At 40.0% G+C, this 23,931-nt stretch overlaps 3 protein-coding genes across 11 annotated transcripts in view; 2 read left to right on the forward strand and 1 right to left on the reverse strand.

Moving 5' to 3' along the window:
- Window positions 1-7,761, forward strand: part of KLHL15 (kelch like family member 15) — a 30,213-nt gene extending 22,452 nt beyond the window's left edge. For all 7 annotated transcript variants that reach the window (XM_077343019.1, XM_077343017.1, XM_077343022.1 and 4 more), the window contains one exon: window positions 1-7,761. In XM_077343019.1, coding sequence (XP_077199134.1) covers window positions 1-1,110 — 1,110 coding nt within the window. In that variant the 3' untranslated portion in view covers window positions 1,111-7,761.
- On the reverse strand, window positions 7,733-22,794 carry C6HXorf58 (chromosome 6 CXorf58 homolog). Of its 3 annotated transcripts, none has more exons than XM_077343027.1 (8): window positions 22,558-22,794; window positions 18,721-18,820; window positions 17,986-18,080; window positions 15,061-15,172; window positions 13,251-13,382; window positions 12,645-12,874; window positions 8,985-9,129; window positions 7,733-8,615 (listed from the first exon to the last, which is right to left on the reverse strand). In XM_077343027.1, the coding sequence occupies exons 1-8, from the start codon at window positions 22,614-22,616 to the stop codon at window positions 8,448-8,450; spliced, it is 1,041 nt and encodes a 346-aa protein (XP_077199142.1). In that variant the 5' UTR covers window positions 22,617-22,794; the 3' UTR covers window positions 7,733-8,447. The 3 variants fall into 3 exon arrangements, with proteins under 3 accessions (XP_077199142.1, XP_077199141.1, XP_077199143.1); XM_077343026.1 differs by lacking the exon at window positions 22,558-22,794 and adding an exon at window positions 22,009-22,514; XM_077343028.1 differs by lacking the exons at window positions 13,251-13,382; window positions 22,558-22,794 and adding an exon at window positions 22,009-22,519.
- The window catches only part of APOO (apolipoprotein O), a 24,462-nt gene continuing 23,289 nt past the window's right edge, over window positions 22,759-23,931 (forward strand). Inside the window, exon 1 of the mRNA XM_077343032.1 lies at window positions 22,759-22,892. Coding sequence (XP_077199147.1) covers window positions 22,884-22,892 — 9 coding nt within the window. The 5' untranslated portion in view covers window positions 22,759-22,883. The remainder of the gene's footprint in view (window positions 22,893-23,931) is intronic.

Consider the following 23,931-nt stretch of genomic DNA (forward strand, 5'->3'; position numbering starts at 1 on the left):
GTAAAAACTTCAGAATTTTATCGTTATTCCCGGCAGTTGCGGCATGAAGTGGAACAAGCTATGAATTACTTCCATTGTGTTCACCAGCAACCTTTGATGGAAATGAAATCAAATCGCATTCGTTCTGCCAAACCCCAAACTGCAGTATTTAGAGGAATGATAGGGCACAGCATGGTAAATAGTAAGATCCTCCTCCTGCACAAACCAAGGGTCTGGTGGGAGCTGGAAGGCCCACAAGTACCTCTACGCCCAGATTGCCTTGCCATTGTAAATAACTTTGTATTCTTATTGGGTGGGGAAGAACTTGGTCCAGATGGTGAATTTCATGCTTCTTCCAAGGTGTTCAGATATGATCCAAGACAGAACTCCTGGTTGAGAATGACAGACATGTCTGTACCGCGCTCAGAATTTGCTGTTGGAGTTATTGGCAGGTACATCTATGCTGTGGCTGGGAGGACAAGGGATGAGACATTTTATTCAACAGAGAGATATGATATCACAGAAGACAAATGGGAATTTGTTGATCCCTATCCAGTCAATAAATATGGACATGAAGGAACTGTTCTTGGGAACAAGCTGTATATCACAGGTGGAATTACATCCTCCTCCACATCTAAGCAGGTTTGTGTGTTTGATCCCAGTAAAGAAGGGACTGTGGAACAACGAACAAGGAGGACTCAAGTGGTCACTAACTGCTGGGAAAACAAATGCAAAATGAATTATGCAAGATGTTTTCACAAGATGATTTCTTATAATGGCAAACTTTATGTTTTTGGAGGTGTTTGTGTAATCCTTAGGGCCTCTTTTGAGTCTCAGGGATGTCCGTCCACAGAGGTTTATGACCCAGACGTTGATCAGTGGACTATTTTGGCTTCTATGCCAATTGGTAGAAGTGGCCATGGTGTAGCTGTGTTGGACAAGCAGATAATGGTTCTTGGAGGCCTATGTTACAATGGTCACTACAGTGATTCAATTCTCACGTTTGATCCGGAAGATAATAAATGGAAAGAAGATGAATATCCACGAATGCCCTGCAAACTAGATGGTTTACAAGTTTGCAGTCTACATTTTCCTGAATATGTGTTGGAGCATGTTAGACGATGTAGCTAAAAGATCCAGAAACCTATTTATAAACTGGGGTGGGGGGGAAGGGGTGGTGGAAGGAGGGAGTAGGGAAAGCAAATTTAGGCCCACTGAAGACATTGACCTGTGTAATACACCTCTTAATTCAATAAAGAAAAAGAGTGTACAGGGAATGCATCTACCAACTTTATTAGGAATGCCAGTAACTGTGTTTTTATATTCTGCTTTTGGTTGCTTTTGTTTTTACATGCTGTCACATGTTTTGTGAGAGGGGAGAAATATAACTTATTCTTCAACGTCATGTGTTTTTAAAACCCTGTCATATGTTCACTCAGTGTGAATTAGGACAGCTACATGATTCAGAGATGTAAAATTTCCAGAATTTTTAAAGCAGGTGTTTGTGTGTTTTCCCATGGTCTTTTATTGGAAAGAGGAGGAAATAGAAATTTTGGGAAAAGTTGAAGTATATGCCATACTTTCTTGTTCAACATTAATTTATTTTGCTGACCTAACATCACAAAATATATCATGTATAACTTAGCAAATAACATATTATTTGACCTGTTTATGGGATTTGCAAGTATAAATATTTTAAAGAAAACTAAGAAATTTAAACTATATGCAGTACTTGAGAGAGGCTGCAACCACTGCACCCTATGCTACCTAAATACATGTTGATTTTTACTGTCTCAGAAGCAGGAAAAAGTTAAAACTGAAGGTAGGAAACAAATTCTGTTGTGAACAAAAGTTTGTTTGGACAGAAGCACTTTCATAGTCATAATAGTATATTTGGATATAATAACACTCTAAAACAATGCATTATCATTATGCATTATCACTAAACAATATAGCGTATTGTTGCCAAAATTATTCACATATAAACGAACATTCGTTAAGATATGTTGTATACGTTTACAGGATATATAGGAATTATTATCTGATGTTGTAGAGTGTTTTCTATAAATCTTTCGTACTACACATTTTGAATAGAATATTGCCTTAATAACTTTTCACTTATTCACTCAAAAGGGGAGGGGTCTCATAAGTTTACTCCCCCAGAGTTCCAAATTTTTTTTCCATTACAAAAAAGGGGGTGGGGGTTTCTCAGCATTTTTTCCGTTTTTCCATCAGTATTGTGCATTTTAACTTTTTAAAACTATATCCAGATAAGATTCCACAGTTTTATTAGAACAGAACCTGAGATCATGGTGGAGCAGAGGCCTTTCAGTCTTGCCCTGTACTTTGACCTCCCCCCCCCCATAACCTGACTTCCTGATCATGTCACAATTCTCACTTTGATATTAGTAGGAATATAAAATTATTTTATATTTTTGCATGAGTTTTCCTACAGTTTTGTGCAATAATTCCAGTAATTCTACTGATATATATATAAATATATATACATATATTTAGCATCAAAAGTTTTCTGGAAGAAAATTTCTAGGCTGCCTTTGTCTGCATTGCGGTTTGTGAATAATATATGTACATACTTAGATACATACACTTTAAGATCACTTATAAAATGCGTTTTTATGTGCAACTAGAAAAGTCTGTTTTTAACTAGTACACAGATAATCAACCATATCTGTTGAGTTTTATGTATAATAGTATCGCCCTTCATGTATTTAAATTCCTGGGGACCTAGAAGCCTTGTTTATAAGCTGATTTTTGGTGAAAACTAATATTTCAATTTTTAATGCTAAAAATGTTAGCTGCACCTCTTTTTCTCTTACAAAAATGGCCATAGCTTCTAACTTGTCATCTTATAATGGTGTTTCCAAAATATAAATCAGAAATATGTATAACAATCACTAACAGTGCCCTGTGACAAGTACTGTGTTCTTCTGTAGGTGTTTTTAGAAGTGTTAAAGCACTTGTTGGAAAGCGTTCTCTGGTGTGTTTAAATGTTGGGCCAAGATAAATATGCTGGGTTTTTTAAGTAAATTTGGAAAATAACTACTGTCCTTGAATGGAGGGCTAAAGGGCTTATGCAGCTGCATCTGGTGAAGAGCTTTCTGTAGGTCCCTGAAAAAGAGAGTTTTGAACGGAAAAAAAATAAAATTTCATGCTACCTCAATGTACTTAATGAGGGCATGTAGAATATAGGCAAAAATGACAAAAACACAGCATAAAATGGGTGCAAGGTCACACAGTAATGTTTGGAAATTTTATTTTTAGCATTTTCTCACTGAAAAACATAGAACAAGCATTCTATATTCAAGGAGCATGAAGTGAAGTATGCCAAAGGACCAAATTCTCCCTAAATGTGTTGCACTGTAACACATTTCTGGAAAGTAAATGAACTGTTATTTTATAATATAAAAGTGTGTTTTTATAGGGCACTTTTATTCTTACATCACTTGGGATATAAAGATTTATAAGGAGACAGGAAGGACCAGACTACCACGTTTATTTCTCTCTTTTAGATTGATTAAAAGGGAGGGGGGAAACTTACACTTGGTTAAATGAGGTGAGCATAATACAGGCTTTTTCAACCAGAGTTTCATGAAAACCTGGGGTTTCCTGATGGTTTTGGAAGGGTTATCCGAATGGGTGGGAGTTAATTATTTATCCACAACAGAAGACTTGCTAGTAAACCTCTTGACCACGGATAGCCAATATTTTTGTGCTTGGAAATATGAGATTGCATATACTTCAACATCTCCTTTGCAGCACAAACCCAAGTGCATGTGGTGTTCTCTATAGCGGTGGTCCCCAACCACCGGACCACGGCCCGGTGCCGGGCCGTGAAGGCTCTGGCACCAGGCCGCGGCTCCCTCTCCCCGCCCCCCCCCCCGCAGTGAGAAACTTCCCGGGCCGCAAACTTGCGGCCCAGCAAGCTTCTTTTTGCGGGAGGGGGGGAGCGGGAAGTGCGACCGCCAGCGCAAGTGCGCATGCGCAGCAGGTCTGTGCATGAGCATTTGTGCCATGCGCGGCTGCAAATGCACATGCACAGACGCGTGGCAGGTCCACACATGCCCTTTTGCAGCTGCACATGGCGCAAACGCGCATGTGCGTACCTGCCAAACGTGTGTTTGCGCATGGGCTGCTGCGCATGCGCAGCAGCCGGATCACCCTTCCCCCAGATTGGTCCGCAGCCTAATAAAGGTTGCGGACCACTGCTCTACAGAACCTACAAGCAGACTGACTACTTCAAAAGTTCCTTAGAATTGTTTCAGTAGTGCACCGTTTCCTGGCAAGTGGACCAAGAACCAGTTTACATTATTAGTTAGCATTATTATGCAATATAATTCCTCATATACAAAACTAGAACGTCTGAAAGGTTTGGTCTTGCCATCACTCTGAAATGTTTAGAAAGTGTTAGGAATTGCTTTAATGTCAAAGAAGCATTTGAAATTCTATCCCGTGGTTTAAAATAACCTAGAGATGTCTCAAAGCTGCTGATAGTGTACTTCAACTGTAGGAGGAAACAAAAACCCTAATTACATTGGCTGTTTAACCTTATGTTAGAGTGAGATATTGCAGGATTCCAGGCACACACACCATTAGTAGTTCCTGCCTAAAGAAAGGTGTCCTGCACGGCAAAACACTGTTGCAGAATTCAATCTAAAGTTAACATAGTATTTGGATCCCCCAATGTATGAGAAGATCACACTCATTTGAGAATTGTAATCTTCCCTAGTTTGGATACAACCAAGAAGAGTAATGATTACAATATGTAGACCTTATAGATAACTCTTAAATTCTATGCCATTTCAAACCAATTAATTTAAATGGGGGCTGGAATGGGATATCTGTCAATTAACAGTAGCTTTCAATAAATTATCTAAAACATACTAGCACCACCATTTGTGTTGGTATTAAACCTCTGTGATCTCAAGACAATAACATGCTTTGTGATGGTGTGTTTACATGTTTGTTCCTACCCTTCATTCTAGGAATTCATGTTATCAAAACAAGAATTTGAGTCTGCTTCATTCTTAGAAGTTTTCTGTAGTGGCTGTATGAAATCTTACTATAATAATCTGCCTACTTTGCTACATGAGAGGGAATTACTTGTTTTAATAGCTTACAATGAAATGATGAAATTATCAGACTGGGGAGTGGCTGAGAACTTTCAGCATTTGGAGTTCAAGCAGCCACAACATAGCTACTTGTTTTATGTAAATTGGGCTTTGTATTTAATCTCTTATCAACCAAGGCTGAACAGGACACTATGGTGTATAGCTTCAAATCTCAAAGTGGAGATCAGTTAGGTAAATTGACCAAAGTGTTGCTGTACATGCAAGGCTAGCATGCTGAGCTGGTTTCAGGCCTACCCTTGTTCCTAGCATGCTAAATGTGATGTAGCAGGACTTTGTAACATGATCTTCTCATATCTCGTAGAACAGTGATGTTTGAATCTGCAGGACGAAACAGGTATATCCTTTTAAAAAGGGGCTTAACACTCCGCCAAAAGCAAGCTCATTATATACACAGACACACTTTTTACCTTTTGACTTCAACTAAATATTAGGTTTTAAGCAATGCTTTTAGCATTTTAGAAGACTCGTCTGAAATAATACATAGATTTAAAGTTGGAGGCAGAGCATTAAGGCCAATCATCGAACAGGAATGAAAAGACCTGTAACAATATTCTAAAGTGCTTGTTTCAGTTACTACTTCATTCTATTGTAATACATCATTTGAAAATTAGTTACAGCCAAATCATGCACTTGTTTAATTGGGAGTAAATCCAAGTGAATTAAATGGGCCTTATCTTCAAGATGGCATGCATTGAATTGCAGCCATTTTTATTAGATTCTTTTGTTTACACTGGAATGTGTTTTATAGCGTATATATGCTTATTTGTATTACTTCTTTCCCATTTGGCAGATAAAAAAGCATCTAAAGGAAGGTATTGCTGCTTTTGGGTATGGTTAAGCTATTTATTTGTCTCGATGTGTCAGTGACTCTTAACCTACCTTTGCTGATACTGTCCAGAGCATTATATTAAGGTGCTGAGTTCTTACTATATGTACACATTGTTTTGATACTTATATATTTAATATAAAAGAGGAAGGGAGCTAAGGGCAGTGGACACCATTTTAAAATTGTTCTTCAGCATTTCTCTCTTCCTCCATTTTTGTTTGACACATTACAGCTGTGTTGTCTTCAAATTAGACTCTGTTAAGCACTGGACTCGTTTGGTTCAGACACTGCAGGTTCCATTTGCATTGGTGAGTCACCTTCCAAAATAAGAGACCATAAAAGCCTAGTAGAGTTGGCTAGCCCACCTTCCCAGTCCACCCCAGTCAAAATGAATTTACAGCCAATTGATTTCAGTGGGATTTAGCATACTTAATTTTGCACTGGATTGTGACCTCTGCATTTCTGTAGGAAGGAATGCATGAGGAGTATATCAAATATCAGGAACTAGTGTTTGAAGAAAGGAAACTGAAATTAATGCTAAGGGACCAGTGGCTTTCTCAAATAGTTTCTTGCAAACAGCCAATGTTTACATATGATTTATGCTACTGAAAAAGTTGGTATCTATATTTTACTGGTATGAACTTGCCTCTAGCCAAGTGGCTACACAATCATTGCTTAGTCTAGCTTATTCCTGAAATGTGATTTTACACTTGTTCATACTTAGTTACTCTGGCAATGGATAATGTTTTCCTCTAGGAACTGGGTGAACAAAAGGATCAAGATAGAAAAAGGATACAGCATTCAAAAATAGACACCAAATAAAAGCATAACTATGTTTAGCATGCCTACTTTTTGTATCAAGTTAGTTGCTGCTAGAAATACTGCTTTTACATTTTAGGGGTTAAATAACTGCACTGGGATTACATGGAACACCTTTTCCACTTTTAATTAAAATGGGGAAATACTATTTTCTTAATACAATCTATTTATGTGAATTACTAACTTTCTGAAAACTTACTTTGCATAGGTAAAAGTAGCAAATTAATGTCAGAATCTGAAATGTGCAAGTGCATTGCTTCAACAGGTTTATTCATACTTGAAATGAAAAACAAGTGAGTTTACCTGCAAAAGGCTGAAGATGTGCTTAAAGGACTGGAAACTTTAGTTTTTATGTTACGTGGTATTTTATCAGTAGCAATCATTCAATAGTGTTGGAGAAGAACAAAGAAGAAACTGAATGGCAAACTAGAAAAAAACTCCGATTTTGTTTGGGTGGATTCTGCCTTAAAACTTTCATCGGTTAGTTCAGGATCAAAAATCCAGTAGTCATGAATAGCCAGCATTGGATTGAAGTCTAGAACCTTTATAAGCGGTAAAATTCTACCAATAGTATCAGCATTAAGAAGTTACCTAGGCATAATCCAGTATTGATTTTCATTATACCCCAAATTGATGTGGCATAAATAATTCTTCCAGTTGACTAGCTAAAACATTTCCTGATTTCATGCTGTGTTGTAGCAAATGAGCATACTTTGTTGACTAAAATATATAGATGGACTCCAATGCGGATATTGGAATATTTTCTAATGTTTCCAGGGTTAGGAAATTCTAAAATTTAGGGTTTGCCCCAATTTTTTAAAAGCATTTTCTTCTGTTTTTTGTTTGTTTGTTTTGCAGGTTAACGTCTTCATGCTGTGAATGCATTATGTCTGGACATGCATATGTATTCTTACATTTTAAACTAAAAGAGGTGTACAAACTGTACATAAAGAAAATGTAAATAAAATATTTTTAATCTTTATTATACTCCGCCTTGTAGTTCAGATTTACTATACACAAAGCATGTGAGTCTAATTGGGAAAGATGAACGTAGTTGAAGTTAAGTACTTGCAAATCCCATGTATTGTAATGGGAGAGAATAAAAGATGTACTGGAGTTGTCATTTAATATTTAAAAGTTCTTTTTGCCTACCATTGGGACTAAGACTCTCTATAATTATTCATAGTATAGTTGTTATAACATTATTACAGCATTTGAATAAAAAAAACAATTGTAGGCAGTCATATTTAAAAGAATGTATCTTTGCATTAAATTCAGTAGACACCAGTTTAAATCATTTCATAACATCATCCTTTTGTTTCCTCTTAGCTGGAAACTATATTATCTGATTACCCACCTTGAGTCTATTTACCGTGTCCAGCATTACTGCTTTGAAAGATCAATGTTCTGGTTGGCCATGATGCACTTGGACTTCCCTGCCTCCCCCTACTTTTCTAGTGGTGCAATTCTTCCCCATTTATTCCTCCTTAATACTATGATCGTATCATTTGAAGCACAGTTTTTTGCTTCCCCTAAGCCAGAGCTTGATTGTTTATATGAAATTTATGTTCTGTCAGGACTGTGTGTGAATTGTGGCCAAGATAACTGCACGTGGAGAACAGAAGCCCCAGTGTAATTTCAAGTGGGTAATTGTTTCTGGAAAAACACTTTTACTAGAGGTCATCTCCAATATCTTCAAGTGATTTAGACCATGCAAAAAGCTTTGCTGCCTCTTTCTCCCATTCTTCTTCTACAAATAGAGTTTGGTGGGCTGTGCCTTCCTGTGGAATTTTCACTTTTTGATGACCAGTTAAAGGAGTTGAAATAGACATCTTCTGTTCCTGAATAATAAAATATAAATTAAGACATTACAGTGTTTGAGTTAGCTGCCTGTGCCCCCCCCCATTTCATCCAAAACCTTACATGTTGCTTTGCACAATTAATGCAAAGTCCATGATGTGTAGATATTTTTTTTAATCAGATCAAGTGTATTTTTTCCAGTCAGAGTATCTCTTCAACAAAATTGCGCAAATAGCCTTACTACAATTCCATATAAAATAAAGCATATCTATGTGGATGTATGGAAAAATAAACATCACGAAAGCATAACAAAATTCCTAGGGCTAGAAAATATCCTATCAGAATCCTGGTTGATATAGCCAAGTTGTTCTAAAACTTAGTTATACTTTTTGAGTTTTGTAAATACTTACCGTTTTTTCTTTACCAAGCTTATAAGACTTCCTCATTTTTGCAATCTTCTGCCGAGCTTGAAAAGAGCGACGCTCAGAACATCTGGGTGCTGACTGTTGGCCTAATCCCGGTGGGCTGATCTTTGTAGGTTTTGGTGTAACAAATCTAGAAGAAAACGTTGTTGAGTCTTTGACAGAATGTAAAGGCTAGCAGATTTAGTATGAGAGTGACTATGCTTTCTTCTTGAAATATCCATTTTGCTACTTCAATTTTGTTTAGTATCCAAAATGAAATCTAAAGCCAGTGCGGTGTAGTGGTTAAGACAGCATCTTCTAATCTGGCGAGTTGGGTTTGATTCTCCACTCCCCCACATGCAGCCAAGCTGGGTAATCTTGGGCTTGCCACAGCACTGATTAAGCTGTTCTGACCAAACAGTCCAGTCAGAAGTTCTCTCAGCCTCACCTACCTAGCAGGGTGTCTGTTGTGGGCAGAGGAAAAGTACTGTAAGCCACTTTGAGACTCCTGGTAGAGAAAAGCAGCATATAAAAACCAACCCTATTTAAAGATAATAAACCTCTAAGCATAACATAATACTCTGCTATAGATGGAGTTCCCAGCAATCATTTATATGAGAGTTGTAGTGTTAGTATTATGGCTCCCAGGCCACTCATAGGGCTCTTTCCAATTTTGCTATTCTAAGAAATAGGGTTCATTTAAATTTCCATCTGATAACTTAAGAAATAGGTCTATGCTGTACAACCTTCAAAAACCAGTTGCTGATTAATTTTTTTTTTGTTTTGAGCTAAGGAAGAACAGATTCACATGAATATTTTTTCCTTACTAATTTTGGGAAAAAACACTAAACATTTTTTCCTTACTGTGCATGACATTTTGCTCAATATCAAAACAGCACATCTAGTTAAGAGATCAACATTTTCTGTCCAACATGGTATAATTATTGAGATTAAAACAATGCTCATACATGTCTATGCCCCGCTATGGCAATAATGATATGCTGATGATTTCAAAAAGTTCTGGCGACATGTTTAATGTTAATATTACTAATCCTGTTATGAGGGCATAAGAACAGAGTAATATAAGTCCATGCTGCATGCTCTGACACATAAGATCAGAGTATCTTTGGTAAGACTTAGAATACCAGAATATATACATGTAAGCTTGCCTATATGTGTAAATTCACAAGTGGCTCCAAGAGGAGCCTTTAAATCTTTGTGTTTTTTTAGCATATGGTGATATTACACACAAAAATCACAATATAAAATGTTTACCCAAATTGATACGAATGTACAGACAGAATGAACAATCACACTAAATACTCATATATAAATTTTCAATCCATACAATCACAGCCGGAGAAAGTTCAAAGAACTCTGTCACATCTCCCAGGAAAACATGACACTTGTATTCCTGTGACAGATGCAAAATAGTTTGACAGGCTGCACTGCGATTGTATTTGGGCCCTGGCATTTTGCCCCATTTAAATGACAGGTCTGCACATCTGTCAGAGCCTGTTCGTATTCTGATAGCTGTCTTTCATGCTTTATCTAACAAGTCAAATCTTGCGGGCCTTTCATTGATGTTTATCAAGTTATCAATATTGGGTAGAACTATCAATTTTCACAATCATTTATTCCTTAGATTGAAATTTTGTGATTGTGTGATTTGTGCAGATCTTATTACTGGGTGTCAGGACCTTAGTCTGGACAAACCTGTGTCAGCTATGTCTTTGTGAGTAGGCAGCTCCCTGTTTTTGATTATCTTCTATGTTCATGAAGAAGAGCATCCTGTCTTTGAGAGGCAGGGGAGTGATACGGCACAATGTAGGTAACCAATAGGTTAAAGTAGCAAAGACATCCACGGATGGTTCTCATTGTTATATTAAGTTAAACATAAAGGTTGTGAACATGTGGGCTGTTGAGCCATACTGAAGCACCATATTCTGAAATACTATTAGCCAATCCCAAAGCTGAACATCTAAGCAGATACATCCCAAACTGAACCACATAATTTTTGGTGGATGTTTTGTGTGTCTACTTTCACTGCTACTTTGGTAAAATGGTGTTTATAGTTCAAGGTTCTGTTGAGGGTAATGACAAGGCACTTAGGTTTATGATTGTGTAAAAGCTGGGTGCCATTAAGGTAGACATTCAGTTCACAATTGGCAAGATTTTTATTGATTTAGAAATGAGAGCATTGCTTTTCCTGGACTTCGAATACACCACCATTTACAGTAGTAGTCAGCAAAAATTTCAAGGTCCCTAGTTAATATTTCCTCAGTCCTTTTGATCCATTTATGCCTTATTCCAATCACCATATCATCAACATAAACAAACTTCCTGGATTTTGAAATGAGCTGAAGACCAAATCCTGGGGTAAACTGTCATTCAATTTCTTCTTTTTAACTGACCGGCCCATAATTACTTGGAAGGTTCTATCACTCAGCATGTTATTTAAGAGCTGAAATAATGTTTTGCAAGGGTAAACTTGTAAGAACTCCTACAACAGACCATCTTACTATGTAATATACCACCTTAGTCAAACATGTAGTTTGAAGCGTTCAGTACACAACTTGAGGTGCTGTGAACTTGGCTGTACCAGTTAAAGCATGTTGGCATGAGAAGAAGCTAAGAGTTTAGCAAAACAGGAACTGATGGGAGTCCTGTCTGCCTTGCCATGCCTTGTCTTTGGATTCTGCACTAGAATATACAGGAATTGGTCTGTGCCAGCTTTCCTTTATTCTCCCAGAACACATTTAGAATTTTCCAGGAAGTCCACGGGGAGAAAGATTTGAATGGCCTGAGGATGGTATATAAATAAATTAAACAAATAAAATAAAAAATAAAGTCACCAACATACATGACAGGACATGTCCTGGTCATGAAACTGCAGGTTTGTAAACACTGACAACATATGCTTCCCAAACTCTTACTATGATTGTATGGATGTCATTGTGGATATTGGTCTTTAAATCTTTGTATCTGCAGATGTGACAAGGCTTGATATGCTTTCAAATAAAAGGGGGAGGGAGACAGAATGCCTCATACTCACCAATTAAGGGGACTATATTGTCCAATGTCTTAAACTTAAAACTAGGTGGGAGTTTACTCATAATGGAGGTTTTGAGGCCAACAGGACCAGCCTTTCTGCACAGGGCAATAGATGCTTCCTCCCATTGAATAATGGAGGGAAAATAAGATAATGCTACATAATTTCCCCATATTTTGAATGGGGATGTTATTTATGTTATGGGTGCTTAAGTGTTCAGCTCTTTTCTTGAGGGCCAGGGACATTCTAAAATATGCAGCAATCCTGGTTTAAGATATGGTTTCTCCTTGCCTGTTTGGGGGTGGCTTGTTCTTGCAGGTCCAGTTGCCGCCTTGAAACTTAGATTTCTGGTGAGTGCAATGTCTGCAGTCCTGGTGCAGGAAAACTGTAAGGCCTCTGGGAAGGCATATTTTATTTCTTTCTACTTTTTCATTGTCCTTTGGTTTATTATCTAATAGTTAGGTCAAAAGTCCACACTTGGGTACTCCTTATTCTAAACCGAGTACAGCATTATATCCCTGTGCTGTTCGACTTCATATATGAACAATGTTCCCTTGTTGGGACAAATACTTAAGATCACAAAGGAGGAAGCAAACTGACATGATAAACTTTACCTGATTTGACAAACAGCCATAAGTTGAGCATGGTACGTCTCTTCATTTTCTGGCTTCAGCAGTAGAAATGGAAGTTCACATCTCAGTCTGGCAGACATTTTCCCACATTGTGCATATTCCATGATGTCATACATTATCATTGTCCTGGGAAAATTTTCCAATGATAATCTTCTCCAGTAGTTATGTCTGCCACCAAAGTATGCTGGAGTCTCATCCAAATGACTATTATACTAGAGGCATAAAGCAACAATATTTTTGAGAACTTAGAAGTATGATAGCATTTACTGGTATTTTTGCAAGCTGCCTCTGTTTCTGCAAACCATTATGAGGAGCTAAATCTAAATGGTTGAGCCAGTAAAATAATCCTGTGTCTAGAATCTGGATTGATGCATATGTGGTTCTTTAGAATGTGACTAAACATTCCTTATGTTAACAAGATGAAGTTTTCCTCTTAGAAATGATGAATATATTTGCTTTTGGCCTACATCTCACTTGAAGCCTGTACAGACTGAGAGATTCAGAATAAGTCTGGACTCATGCCTTTCTTCCTCCAATTCCTCCCATCTTTCATTGGGTTTTTAAAGAAACCATATGAACATTACTTACTTGCATGTAATCTTTTACTGTTGCAACATCTATCTGATCTATTACTCCATATCTTTTAAAATTAAGCTCATCTTGCAATATCTGCTTATAATACTTCCGATATCCCATTAGTTTGCAAGCATCGACAGCTGCCTATTAAAAAGTGAAAAGTATATAATAAAACTACTGTAATTTAATTGTATCTCCATTCCAAACCACCACTTATGAAACTCTTATGCTCTTTACTTTGAGATCAGATTCCACTTATAGCTGTAACGAAAAAAAGAATCAATTTAGTATATGAAAATCGTAAAGAATTTGGAAAGATTCTACAGTAACAGAGATGTTATTCTCACAGTAGAAGAGTGCATATGTGGGTCTCTCTTTGCACCTCAAATCTCATGTTACACGTCACATGTAAAGATGCCTCTTCTCTGGAAGTCTGCTCTGCACGCTCTCCCTCTACTTCTTGAAGGCAAAGATTCATGAGAATTAATCTTTCAACCAAAGTGGGGGTGGTGGAAAGTCCTGTCAAGTCACAGCTGACTTATGGTGAACCTGTAGGGTTTTTGAGGCAAGTGATGAGGTGGTTTGCCTGCTTAAGCTATTTTGTTTAAGCATTATGGTGACACACGGTCACACTGTCTGTGACACATTGAATCTTTAAGTAGTAGACTATTCTTTGAATATGTGAGGTTTGCAGCTGATAATTTTGAATATTTCATGTAATTATTGCTTAATTGCTCTTTTAACAGGGTATTTAAAATTGATCTACTTGTGAGCATTTTAAAACTGCTATTCAGAACATTGATAAGCTATTGAGGTGCTGCAGTTGAAATGTGAAAGGTTTGTTGTTGTTGTTAGGTGCGAAGTCGTGTCCGACCCATCGCAACTCCGTGGACAATGATCATCCAGGCCTTCCTGTCCTCTACCATTCCCTGGAGTCCATTTGGTATCACTTAATTATAGCTAATGCATGGGGGGGATGATATCTGCTTGGCTAGTTACAACTATTTGGCAAACTTTTAAACATTTTGTTAACATGTGCTACAATTGAAATGTGAAAGGTTGGCCTTGAAGAAGAAAAGCACTTGGTTGGCATCAAGAAAGATGTCAGCAGGCACAGCGGCACACACAGGCATCGTGTCGGGGACCCTGGTATAGATAGTGTGCATTCATGTTTCTGAATTGCAGCTGTGGCAGCTTTCCTTATTTCTTTTAACAATTTCTTATTTGCTAGGGGGATCTGTAGAACATCAAGGAACATACTTGTACCACTGGAAACTAATACACCTAAAGGCAGCTCACTAACCATGTATTATAATGTACCCAGATGTACTCTCAGACAGCAAAACCATGCGATTTCTGAAGGTTTTCTTGGGCTGGTGTATCTATCCAGTCCACTGCGCCTTGGGTTTGGTGTGTCACAGATTGCAAAATTCCTGTTACAAAATTCCTGTTCTTTTGTGCTGAGTCAAACTAAGGTTAATTAGGAATGCCCCTTTGGTTTGTGTCCTCTGGATCTGTCTGGCTAACAGTGAAACCTTGTTCTAGTGGAAGAGGCCCGTTCTGCCACAGCAAGGTTCCTCATGGTGGTGGAAGCCTTTGCCTGTTAGTGGAATGAATTCATTGGATCCAGCCTACTGCAAGCAATCAACTTGATATGAAAGCAATAGGACAATGTTGTCCTAACAGAACTGGGGTTTCTCCATGTATGTTTTAAGGAAGGGCATCATTTAAGTAAGTTGTGTGATCTCTCCACTGAAGTAGTAGATGTTAAAGATGTTACAGAATGTAAAACCTAAGAATGTACAAACATCCAGTAGGTCACCTCACTTCTTGGTGTTATTATTGTTTTCCCACTGATGTATTTGCTGGCTTGTCCCCCTGAGATGCAAAATATCTTGAACACGATGAAAGGGGGAAATTGGGATCCTGCAAATCTGAAAGAAATTTTTTTTTTGTATAATTAAAAGCTTAATTTTTATCATATGTAATTTCACTTTTGCTCTCATGTATATATACCATTAGAACCTTTTAAATGTTTTAGTCATTATAAGTTACGTAAGTTTTATTCATTATAAGTTATTTATGACAATCAAAAGAATTTCATCTTTGTTGTCAATCATAATATCAAGGGATGCTTTAATTAAATCAATTAATATTCAGTATCAACATCCTATTCCTACAAAAACAAAACCTGGTTACTTGTCATCATCTAAAATGATCTCATTCTGGGACCATTTCTGCAGTGTAGACTTATTTCTTTTTAAGTCCAAGTTGATTTCCCAAGGGATACTTATAGTATGCAGCAGTCATTACATACTACTGCCTTTTCTTTGATTTTTCATTCTCCTATCTTTGTTGTAATCAGCTACATGCTTTCTGCATTTGCTTCTAATAAGGGGCAGCCTCCTTTGGCAATTTTTAATTAGAGGGGGGGGAGGAATGTGCATCAACATTACTGCATAATAGAAATGTCAGAATCTTGCTCATTTGTTAAACAAGGGGCAACCAGTGCCATTTTGGTTCCTGCCATGCCACTCAGCCATTTTGTGTCCTTCCTAACAAGTGTTTGGCTGAGCCTGCCTGCCACCTTTCCCCCTTCATGTTCATGGAATGTCTGAAATGTCTGCTTCAAAAAAGAAATTCTTTATTACGTTATAACACAGCGAAAAAATGATCCGCACAAACACATGAAGCTTTCTCCATGTGAGGAAATACAATTTGGTTCAGCATGCAAGGATCATTCTTGATAGGGAGCCTGGAACCTTTCAGCCATTTAAGATCCAACATGAAGAGCCCCAGAGAAGAGCTGCAACCCAGGCTAAGCAGAACAAAGTCCTGTGCATCTCATGCCTGGAGGAGTTTCTGTGGCTGGATTTAAAGAAGAAAAAAACTATTGCTCTTCAAGAGCCAATGGGGGCAACCAGACCACTCTCCTCTGTGGAGAAGTTCAGACTTAGAAACCACATCCTGCTGTCACTTGGTGAGCCAAGCCCATGGAGAGTAAAGCCAGTCTGGGAACGCAGCAGGAGATGCTGCCAAGCTCTGGGTCTTCAGAGCTTCAAGCCAATGACTGCTTATCACCTATGCTGGTGAACAAGTTGAGTAGAGCACCAAGAGCAACAGAAGCTAGTTGGCATGCCCAAGTTCAGAAGCCAGCTGAGCTGGGAGTGGAAGGGAAAGCTCTGTTAGCAATAAACATTTTTTAAAAAATGGAGGTACTCTGCTTGGGGAGAGAGTGCAAAGCGACTCCATTACAAAGTAAAATCTTTTGTTTTAACTGAAGTGTGTCGTAATGCAGCTAACCTCCCCTGGCTGCCCGTCTTCCCCTCCTGGATGTACTTTCTTGCCAAGGGGATCAGATGAAGTGAGCCCAAAGAATTGATGGGTTTTTAAAGCAAGAGACATTCAGAGGGAGTTTGTCACTGTCTGTCTCTGGGTTATGACCCTGCTTTTCCTTGGAGCCAATGTCAACTCTTGCTTAGCAGCTGAGATCTTACAAGATGGGGTTAGCCTGGAGCAAGTCAAGGTATACCTCTCTTCCTATATTAGCTATTCTTTCAAAGCCCACCCCCAAAGACATCTCACAATCTATACATGAAGGGTTGATGGTCTCTGGAGAGACTACCCTAAAAGTGTGTGTACACGTACATGTGCACTGAAATCACAGGCTTGGAAAGCAAGTCCCAGTGCCTGCCTTCCCTCTGCTGCAGAGAAGTAAGGTGCTCCCAGCAGCAGTAGGGTACCTAATTGCACTTTCCCACCCTGGGAAGTCAAGTGGAATGCTGAGAGTGGCAGAAGCCAGCCAGCGTCCACAGGAAGTCCAGGATCCAGTTGAGCTGGGAAAGGAGGAGAAAGTGTAGTTATGCTATAAACATATTTTAAAAATTGGCAGATGTCTTGAAGGGGAACTCAGGAGGAGGGTGTAGGATGTAGGATGGTAGGCAGGCTAGACATGACAAAACTCAAAATGGTAGTGTGGCAGGAAAAGAAATTTGAATTATGTGGGATTCCTCACTTGAATACTAAGAGTTGCAACCCATAAGGAAGATAACTGGTATAAAAGAGGATCTGAAAATGCAGTATAAGGGAGCACCAAATTTGAATCTATATCTGGGGAGGAAAAATTATGTGTGGAACTACGGTAATTGCATTATTCAACATTTTAGGAATGCCAATGCTGGGGTTTGTGCTAGTGTGGAAAAGGCCTGGGTGGGTTTTTGTTTTTTCACAGTAAACTCTTGCTAGCCTTATAATTTTTCTATCAGGTCAAGGAAGTAATATTTATCAGTAGGAACTGATCCTTTCCAGACATTCTTCTGTGAGGAATAATATAACATTGTAATCTGCCTGAAACAGCATATGACCTACTGTGTGCATATAGAGGGAACCAGAATATTCTACAGCAGCTCCCAGATGGGTCATGCCAGCATTCACATGAACACTGAAGGCCTAAAGCACCACAAGCCTTGGGGTGCTTAGCACCAAGCTGAACGTCACCTCTGCCAGCCCTGGCAAGTCGGGCAGTGAGTTGGATGGCATACCAACTGAATCTTTTTTCTATTCCAAATTCCCAGCCTCAAGTACCTACACTCAAAATTGAGATTTTGGATAACAAAGCACCCAAGGGGGTGCCACAAGGGTTCAATAGATCACAGCCAAACACCCTTCCTGCCCACCAAGCCTAGGCTGATGCTGAACCTATTCATTTTGTACACTGAACCAATGAAAACAAATCTACCTATTTTACCTGAATCGGACTTTGCACAGAATACTAGGATCCTTAAGAAGTTCTGCCTCCAAGGGACTCACTCTTTTCAAAATATCATAACTAATGCAGTGCTCCTGAAAGAAAAATGGTCTTTGCTGATTGTTTTTATAATTATGAAACACAGTAACATGCTTCACTCTGCAAAAGAATAGTTACTGTTCAGACATTAGTTAACCATCACATTCATCCAATTAACACCTTCTAATACTTGCAAATTCTAACACTAATAATCCATCTAATCTTTAGGCAAAGTAGCAATAATACATAGCTGAAATATAAAGTAATTTAAAAAATTCAAAAAATGCTCATTGGAAAGCCAATATTCACTTGTTTGATTTCCAATGCAAAATACCCTGGCAGGGGCAGTAAATATGGGGGAGGGGAACCACCCCTAACTTGTCAGGTCTGTAGTGATACATGTTGTGCCAGTTAGGGTTGAGGATACCATTGTAAATCAGCATGAAACAGTCAAAACTGAATGTTCGTTCTTTACTAGGCTTGCTGAGATTGCTGACAAGAGAGAGAAATACGCACTGGCAGCCTAAAGTCCTGACTGATTCAGAAAGGGGTCCCCCAGAATGAATTAACCCCCTCCTGGCTCCAGCACATAGAGAATCCAGTTTGAAATTAGGGAGAGTGGTAAGAAAAAGGTGAGAGAACAGTTAAACTACAGGTTGAGCATCTAGCTAAATATTACCAGGTACAGTAACTTACCGCTGCACGGATTGTATGTTTCAGGAGCTTAAACAATCGTGTTCTTACATGAATCCACCGTATTCTCTGAATAATTCTTGCTGCTTTTTCTCTTTTAATCCTAGTGGAAGAAAAAGCAAATATCAAACGGATGGTCACTGTGAGTTTAAAATGAAAAATGCCTGGGAAAGATTCTGAATATTTACAGAATGTTTTATAGAAAGGTTAAGAAGAAGAAGAAGAGTTGGTTCTTATATGCCGCTTTTCCCTACCCGAAGGAGGCTCAAAGCGGCTTACAGTCGCCTTCCCATTCCTCTCCCCACAACAGACACCCTGTGGGGTGGGTGAGGCTGAGAGAGCACTGATATCACTGCTCGGTCAGAACAGTTTTTTTTATCAGTGCCGTGGCGAGCCCAAGGTCACCCAGCTGGATGCATGTGGAGGAGTGCAGAATCAAACCTGGCATGCCAGATTAGAAGTCCGCACTCCTAACCACTACACCAAACTGGCTCTCTTAATAGAAATATGGCTCTCTTAATAGAAATATACCAATCAACAGACCATCCAATAACTAATACAGAGCTGGCGACGTTTTGGCAACAACTTGCAATATTAAAAAATCAGTATAGCAAATTAAAAGGATCAGAATAATTCAGTGATGTTTAATATTGCAGTTTTAAACTTGTTTAGCAAGTTTAATGACAACTTAATTTGTAACTCTAAAAAATGTATCCCATTTTAACTGTATCTCACAATATGGCCCTATGCCTAGCTTGCAGTTCATAGCTTTACTGGCTTTTACAAATTTTTAATTGTTGCACAGAAGACTTGCAAACACTTGACAATATCCTTAAACTTTCAGATACTTGGAGGACATAATAGAATTCCAGATATTTCCTGTTTCACAACCGCTTCTTCATATGTCCAAAACATTGACCAGTCATCACAATAAATTGTAAACTATAATTCTATGGCCAGCAAGCCTTCCTTCTCTGCTGTATGCGCCAGCTGTATGCTCCCATTTTAACTGAGCATGCCTGTTTCATGTATTTCAGTGGAATTTAGGTTCAGCTTTCATGTTCTATAAACAGATATGACTTTTAAATGTTTAAATACAGATTTTCACATGAGGGAGTGATTTATTAATATTGCACTATAGTACCAGAAATGTACATAATATCCTTTCCCAGCATAATATTGGTAAGGACACAGTAGAACTTGGGAGCATGAACAGGATGGCAAAGGAGGGTTATGTGCAGAGACAAAAGGGCCCAGGAAGGCAAGGGTTGTTGGAAACACATTCTAGGTGCCTATATGCCAGTGCTAAAAACCTCTGAGCTAGGATGGGAGAGTTCAAGAGCTTGGTGCTAAATTTTGAATTAGAAATGTAGAAATGATACTCCCCCCCCCCTCCCAGTTTCTACTTCAGAGGTTTTCAGATTTGACCTTAGGTTTTGGCACTACCACAGAGGCAGAGGCACTGGTTCTGCCGGGCACATTGTACTTGTTCTGCTGCTGACATTACAATAGTGCCCCCCTTCACTTTCTACTTCAGACTCCGAGATTCTCCGGGACATTCTGCTAGGCTTGTATTGCCTTGCTATTTTCTCCCCATTGGAAAAATGGAGAATGGGAGCACCTTCTTTGAGGGTCCATAAAATTGGACCCCCTGACACAATCTTTTTGAAACTTTGGGGGTTCTTTTAAGGAGTGCTTCCAGAAATTGTCCTGCAAATTTCATGGCTCTACCTCAACCGCTTCCTCTCAAACACTGAAAATAACCAAGGATAGATTTGCCATTGACTTTAATAATCTCAAAAGTATAAGGGACCTGAAAAATTCAGGATTCCTGAATATTTTAACATTTTATTTTTAGCCTAACCTTCCAGAAATGCTCAGGGGGGAATAACAGCATTCATTAAAACAACTTACAAATATGTTAAAACATTATCAATCTAAATCTAGATGCCCACAACTAATCCAGACCCCGGGGGTGGGGGTAGGGAGGGAGACATCAGGAGCTGATTTTTCTGTATTCCAGCAATGGGGACAACATTTATTGGTGGTTGTTATTTTTGGCCCTGGCCATAAGCCTGGAGGAATAGCTTTGTCTTACAGATCCAGCAGAGCTGGTTGAGATGTTTCTGGCTCTGGTCAGGGCCAATCTCACCTACTTTGGGCTGGGGACCCTGAGCAAATGTTGTTCCAATGATCTTAGTGACCTTGGGGAAATATAAGGGAAAACAACTGACACCAGTGTTTGACAAGGTTGATTACAAACACTTGACTAGTTGACATATAGATAACAGACATAGCCTTGAAATGGCTGGAGTACTTTTGCCAGAGTCAGGGACAGAGAGTGGCAGTAAGGAGAAGTATGTCCTAACACAAGACCCTCAATTGTGGGGTCCCACAAGGAGCAATACTTTCCACAATGCTATTTAATATTTATATGTGCCACATTGCCCAGCTGACCTGGAGTTTCAGGCTGGGCTGCCATCAGTACATTGATGACACCCAGTTATTTCCATTAATTGATGACCATCCATTCAACCCGCCAGATAACTTGGCCATGTGTCTAGATATTATGGTGGATTGGTTCAAGTGGACTTGGTTGACGTTGAATCCAGCCAAGACGGAGGTCCTCTGGTTAGGCTGGAATGTGGATACAGCACTGATGCAGCTCCCAAAACTTGATGGAGTGTAGTTAATATTGTGTCTTCTATCAAAAGTTTTGATAGCCCAGGGCCTGGTCTGGGCATTTTAGGATTGTTTGCCTAGTGTGCAGTACCCAAAAAGAGTGACCACTAGACTAGAAAACCTTTTATGATTTTATTCAACTGCAGATGAACAAAATGACGCAGGGGAGTTGTCCCAGAAAAGCCTGTGTGTCAAACAAAGGATTACATGAGACTTTATAATATTCCATTGCATGGAAAGATGATGCTTTTCAAGTCAAGCCAATAACCTGGGGTCTCCACTCCCTTGCACATCCCACAGGACCACCCCATTGCTATTATGCTAAGTCACCGGGAAAAGGTTACAAAAGGCAATTTTCCATTCTTTCTCAATCCTCTGGTAATACAAACAATTGTCTCTGGCCTTGAGAACAGAACATATCAGATACAGTCAAGAACAAGTTTTGGGGCCTTTTGTTATAAAACAATCTGGTATATTAAGCTTCTCTTTACAGAACAATAAAAATATTATTTTACCCCCTTATTTATCAGTTTGGGCACAGGTTTGGATTCCTCCTTATCAATGGAAGCATTCTTCCATCTGTGCCAGGTGAGGCAACTTGCACTTTACCTCTCAGATTTGGAGATAATCGTGTCTGCATAGAATTCATTCTTTGTAGCCTTCACTGCCATCTCATAAGCACCTTATAGGATGTTTTCCACCAGACTTGCTCCAGCTGGCTAATCTCCTATTTCCACTGGCGCAGCTCTGGTGGGTGCCACAGCTGGCTTTGGATGGGAGATGAGAGGACATCGGGGAGCAATCTCATCAATGGCTTCGGAGAATCACCAGTACCAATCTTCCGCTAGCTCATTGGCTGAGTTGCTGAGGGGTTTTGGGTCCCAATCCAATGAGATCCACGATTCTCCTTGGGCAACCTATATCCACTCTCCACCTATTCAGGGAGGGGGGGGGTTCTGGAGGTCTGCTATTACAAATGATGTCCAACCACTTTGGAGAGTGGACTCTGTGACATCATATCCCGCTGGGGTCCTTCCCTTCCCCAACCCCCCCCCCCCGGGAATCTCCAGGAATTCCCCAAACCAGGGATGGCAACCCTAATAAATCCATGAATTCGAAATAAGGAGCGCAAATGCCCCCGCCATCCCACAGCTTTACCGGTTTGCACTGTAATCACTGGACTTGAGAAAGAAGAACGGGTCGGTACTTCCCCACATGGTTGCGCGCCCAGGCGGACGGCTCAATAGTCAGCCTGCTGCCCTTCGGCGCGTCTCAGTCGTTGCCTGGAAACCAAACCTGATAACTGGAAGAGAAACGTGCTGGGCACCGCCCATCTTCGCATACGTTAAACTACGTTAAAACCTTGCGCAGCGCGGGCTTTCCTTTCCGATGACATGGCCCACTCCGGCATCCGTATGTGGCGGGTGCGCCTTTAAACGTCATTACCGCCGCGCCGTAAACTGCGGAGTGCCTCTGTCCCCGCTATGTTCAAGGTGAGAAAGTTTAATGAGTGGTTTGGGAAGGCGTTTTAGGACAGATTGTATCCGCCCCGGTCGCTGCCCCCCCTCCTTTCTTTATTAATTAGCCGCAGTCTCTCCGCGCTCCCTTTTGAAGCCATTGACTCCTGTCTCCCTGCGGGGCTCGGTTAAACCTCGCGCAGTCCTTGCGTTACGCGCAGCGGTTTCCATGGAGACAGGGCGCGTGGCTTTCCGACCTGGCGAGGGGAATTGCAGGAGCTCCCCGACCCGCTGCTTTCGCTTCTTGGCGGTCGGGATTCGCGTTCGCTTTCCCTGCGCGTGAGTGACTCCTGTCGCCGCCTCACGCCACAGGGCCAGAGCGCTCGTCTGTCTGCCTGCGTCGATCTCGAGCCAGAAGGCTCGGCGTTCCTGGCGCCCTCCACCCGCGTCCCCGAATTAACTTTTTTCGGTTAAAGAAAATAATGATTTGCATCTGGCGGTACATCCGAGGTTTCTTGCGTCTTAAAGGTTGAAGTCGTTGCTTTTTCCCCCCCTCCAAACGGCAGGCATCCTGCTTCGCTTACGTTACAAAGGGTATGCAAAGACAGACAAAATAAGTTATTTGAAAAAGATATCCGTGAGAGTTTGGTTTCCATACAACTGTTGTGAGAGAGCAATATATGCGGTGACATGGATTTCATGCTGACTCTGCATTTCCAAACGAAATTCTGAATTCTCCTGATCTTGTTGTTGTTAGGTGCGAAGTCGTGTCCGACCCATCGCGACCCCATGGACAATGATCCTTCCTGTCCTCTACCATTCCCCAGAGTCCATTTAAGCTCGCACCGACTGCTTCAGGGACTCCATCCAGCCACCTCATTCTCTGTCATCCCCTTCTTCTTTTGCCCTCGATCACTCCCAGCATTAGGCTCTTCTCCGGGGAGTCCTTCCTTCTCATGAGGTGGCCAAAGTATTTGAGTTTCATCTTCAGGATCTGGCCTTCTAAAGAGCAGTCAGGGCTGATCTCCTCTAGGACTGACCAGTTTGTTCGCCCTGCAGTCCAAGGGACTCGCAA

Source organism: Paroedura picta, chromosome 6 (assembly GCF_049243985.1).
Source record: "Paroedura picta isolate Pp20150507F chromosome 6, Ppicta_v3.0, whole genome shotgun sequence".
Lineage (NCBI taxonomy): Eukaryota > Metazoa > Chordata > Lepidosauria > Squamata > Gekkonidae > Paroedura > Paroedura picta.

Bases quoted from the DNA above. Each gene is read 5' to 3' on its own strand.
- C6HXorf58 (XM_077343026.1), bottom strand. From the start codon at position 22,070: ATGGCAGTGAAGGCTACAAAGAATGAATTCTATGCAGACACGATTATC. The intron at 18,081-18,720 runs GTAAGTTACTGT...TTTTTCTTTCAG, and splicing joins AACATACAATCCGTGCAGCG to GAGCACTGCATTAGTTATGA. The intron at 12,875-13,250 runs GTAAGTAATGTT...TTATGCCTCTAG, and splicing joins CAGTAAAAGATTACATGCAA to TATAATAGTCATTTGGATGA.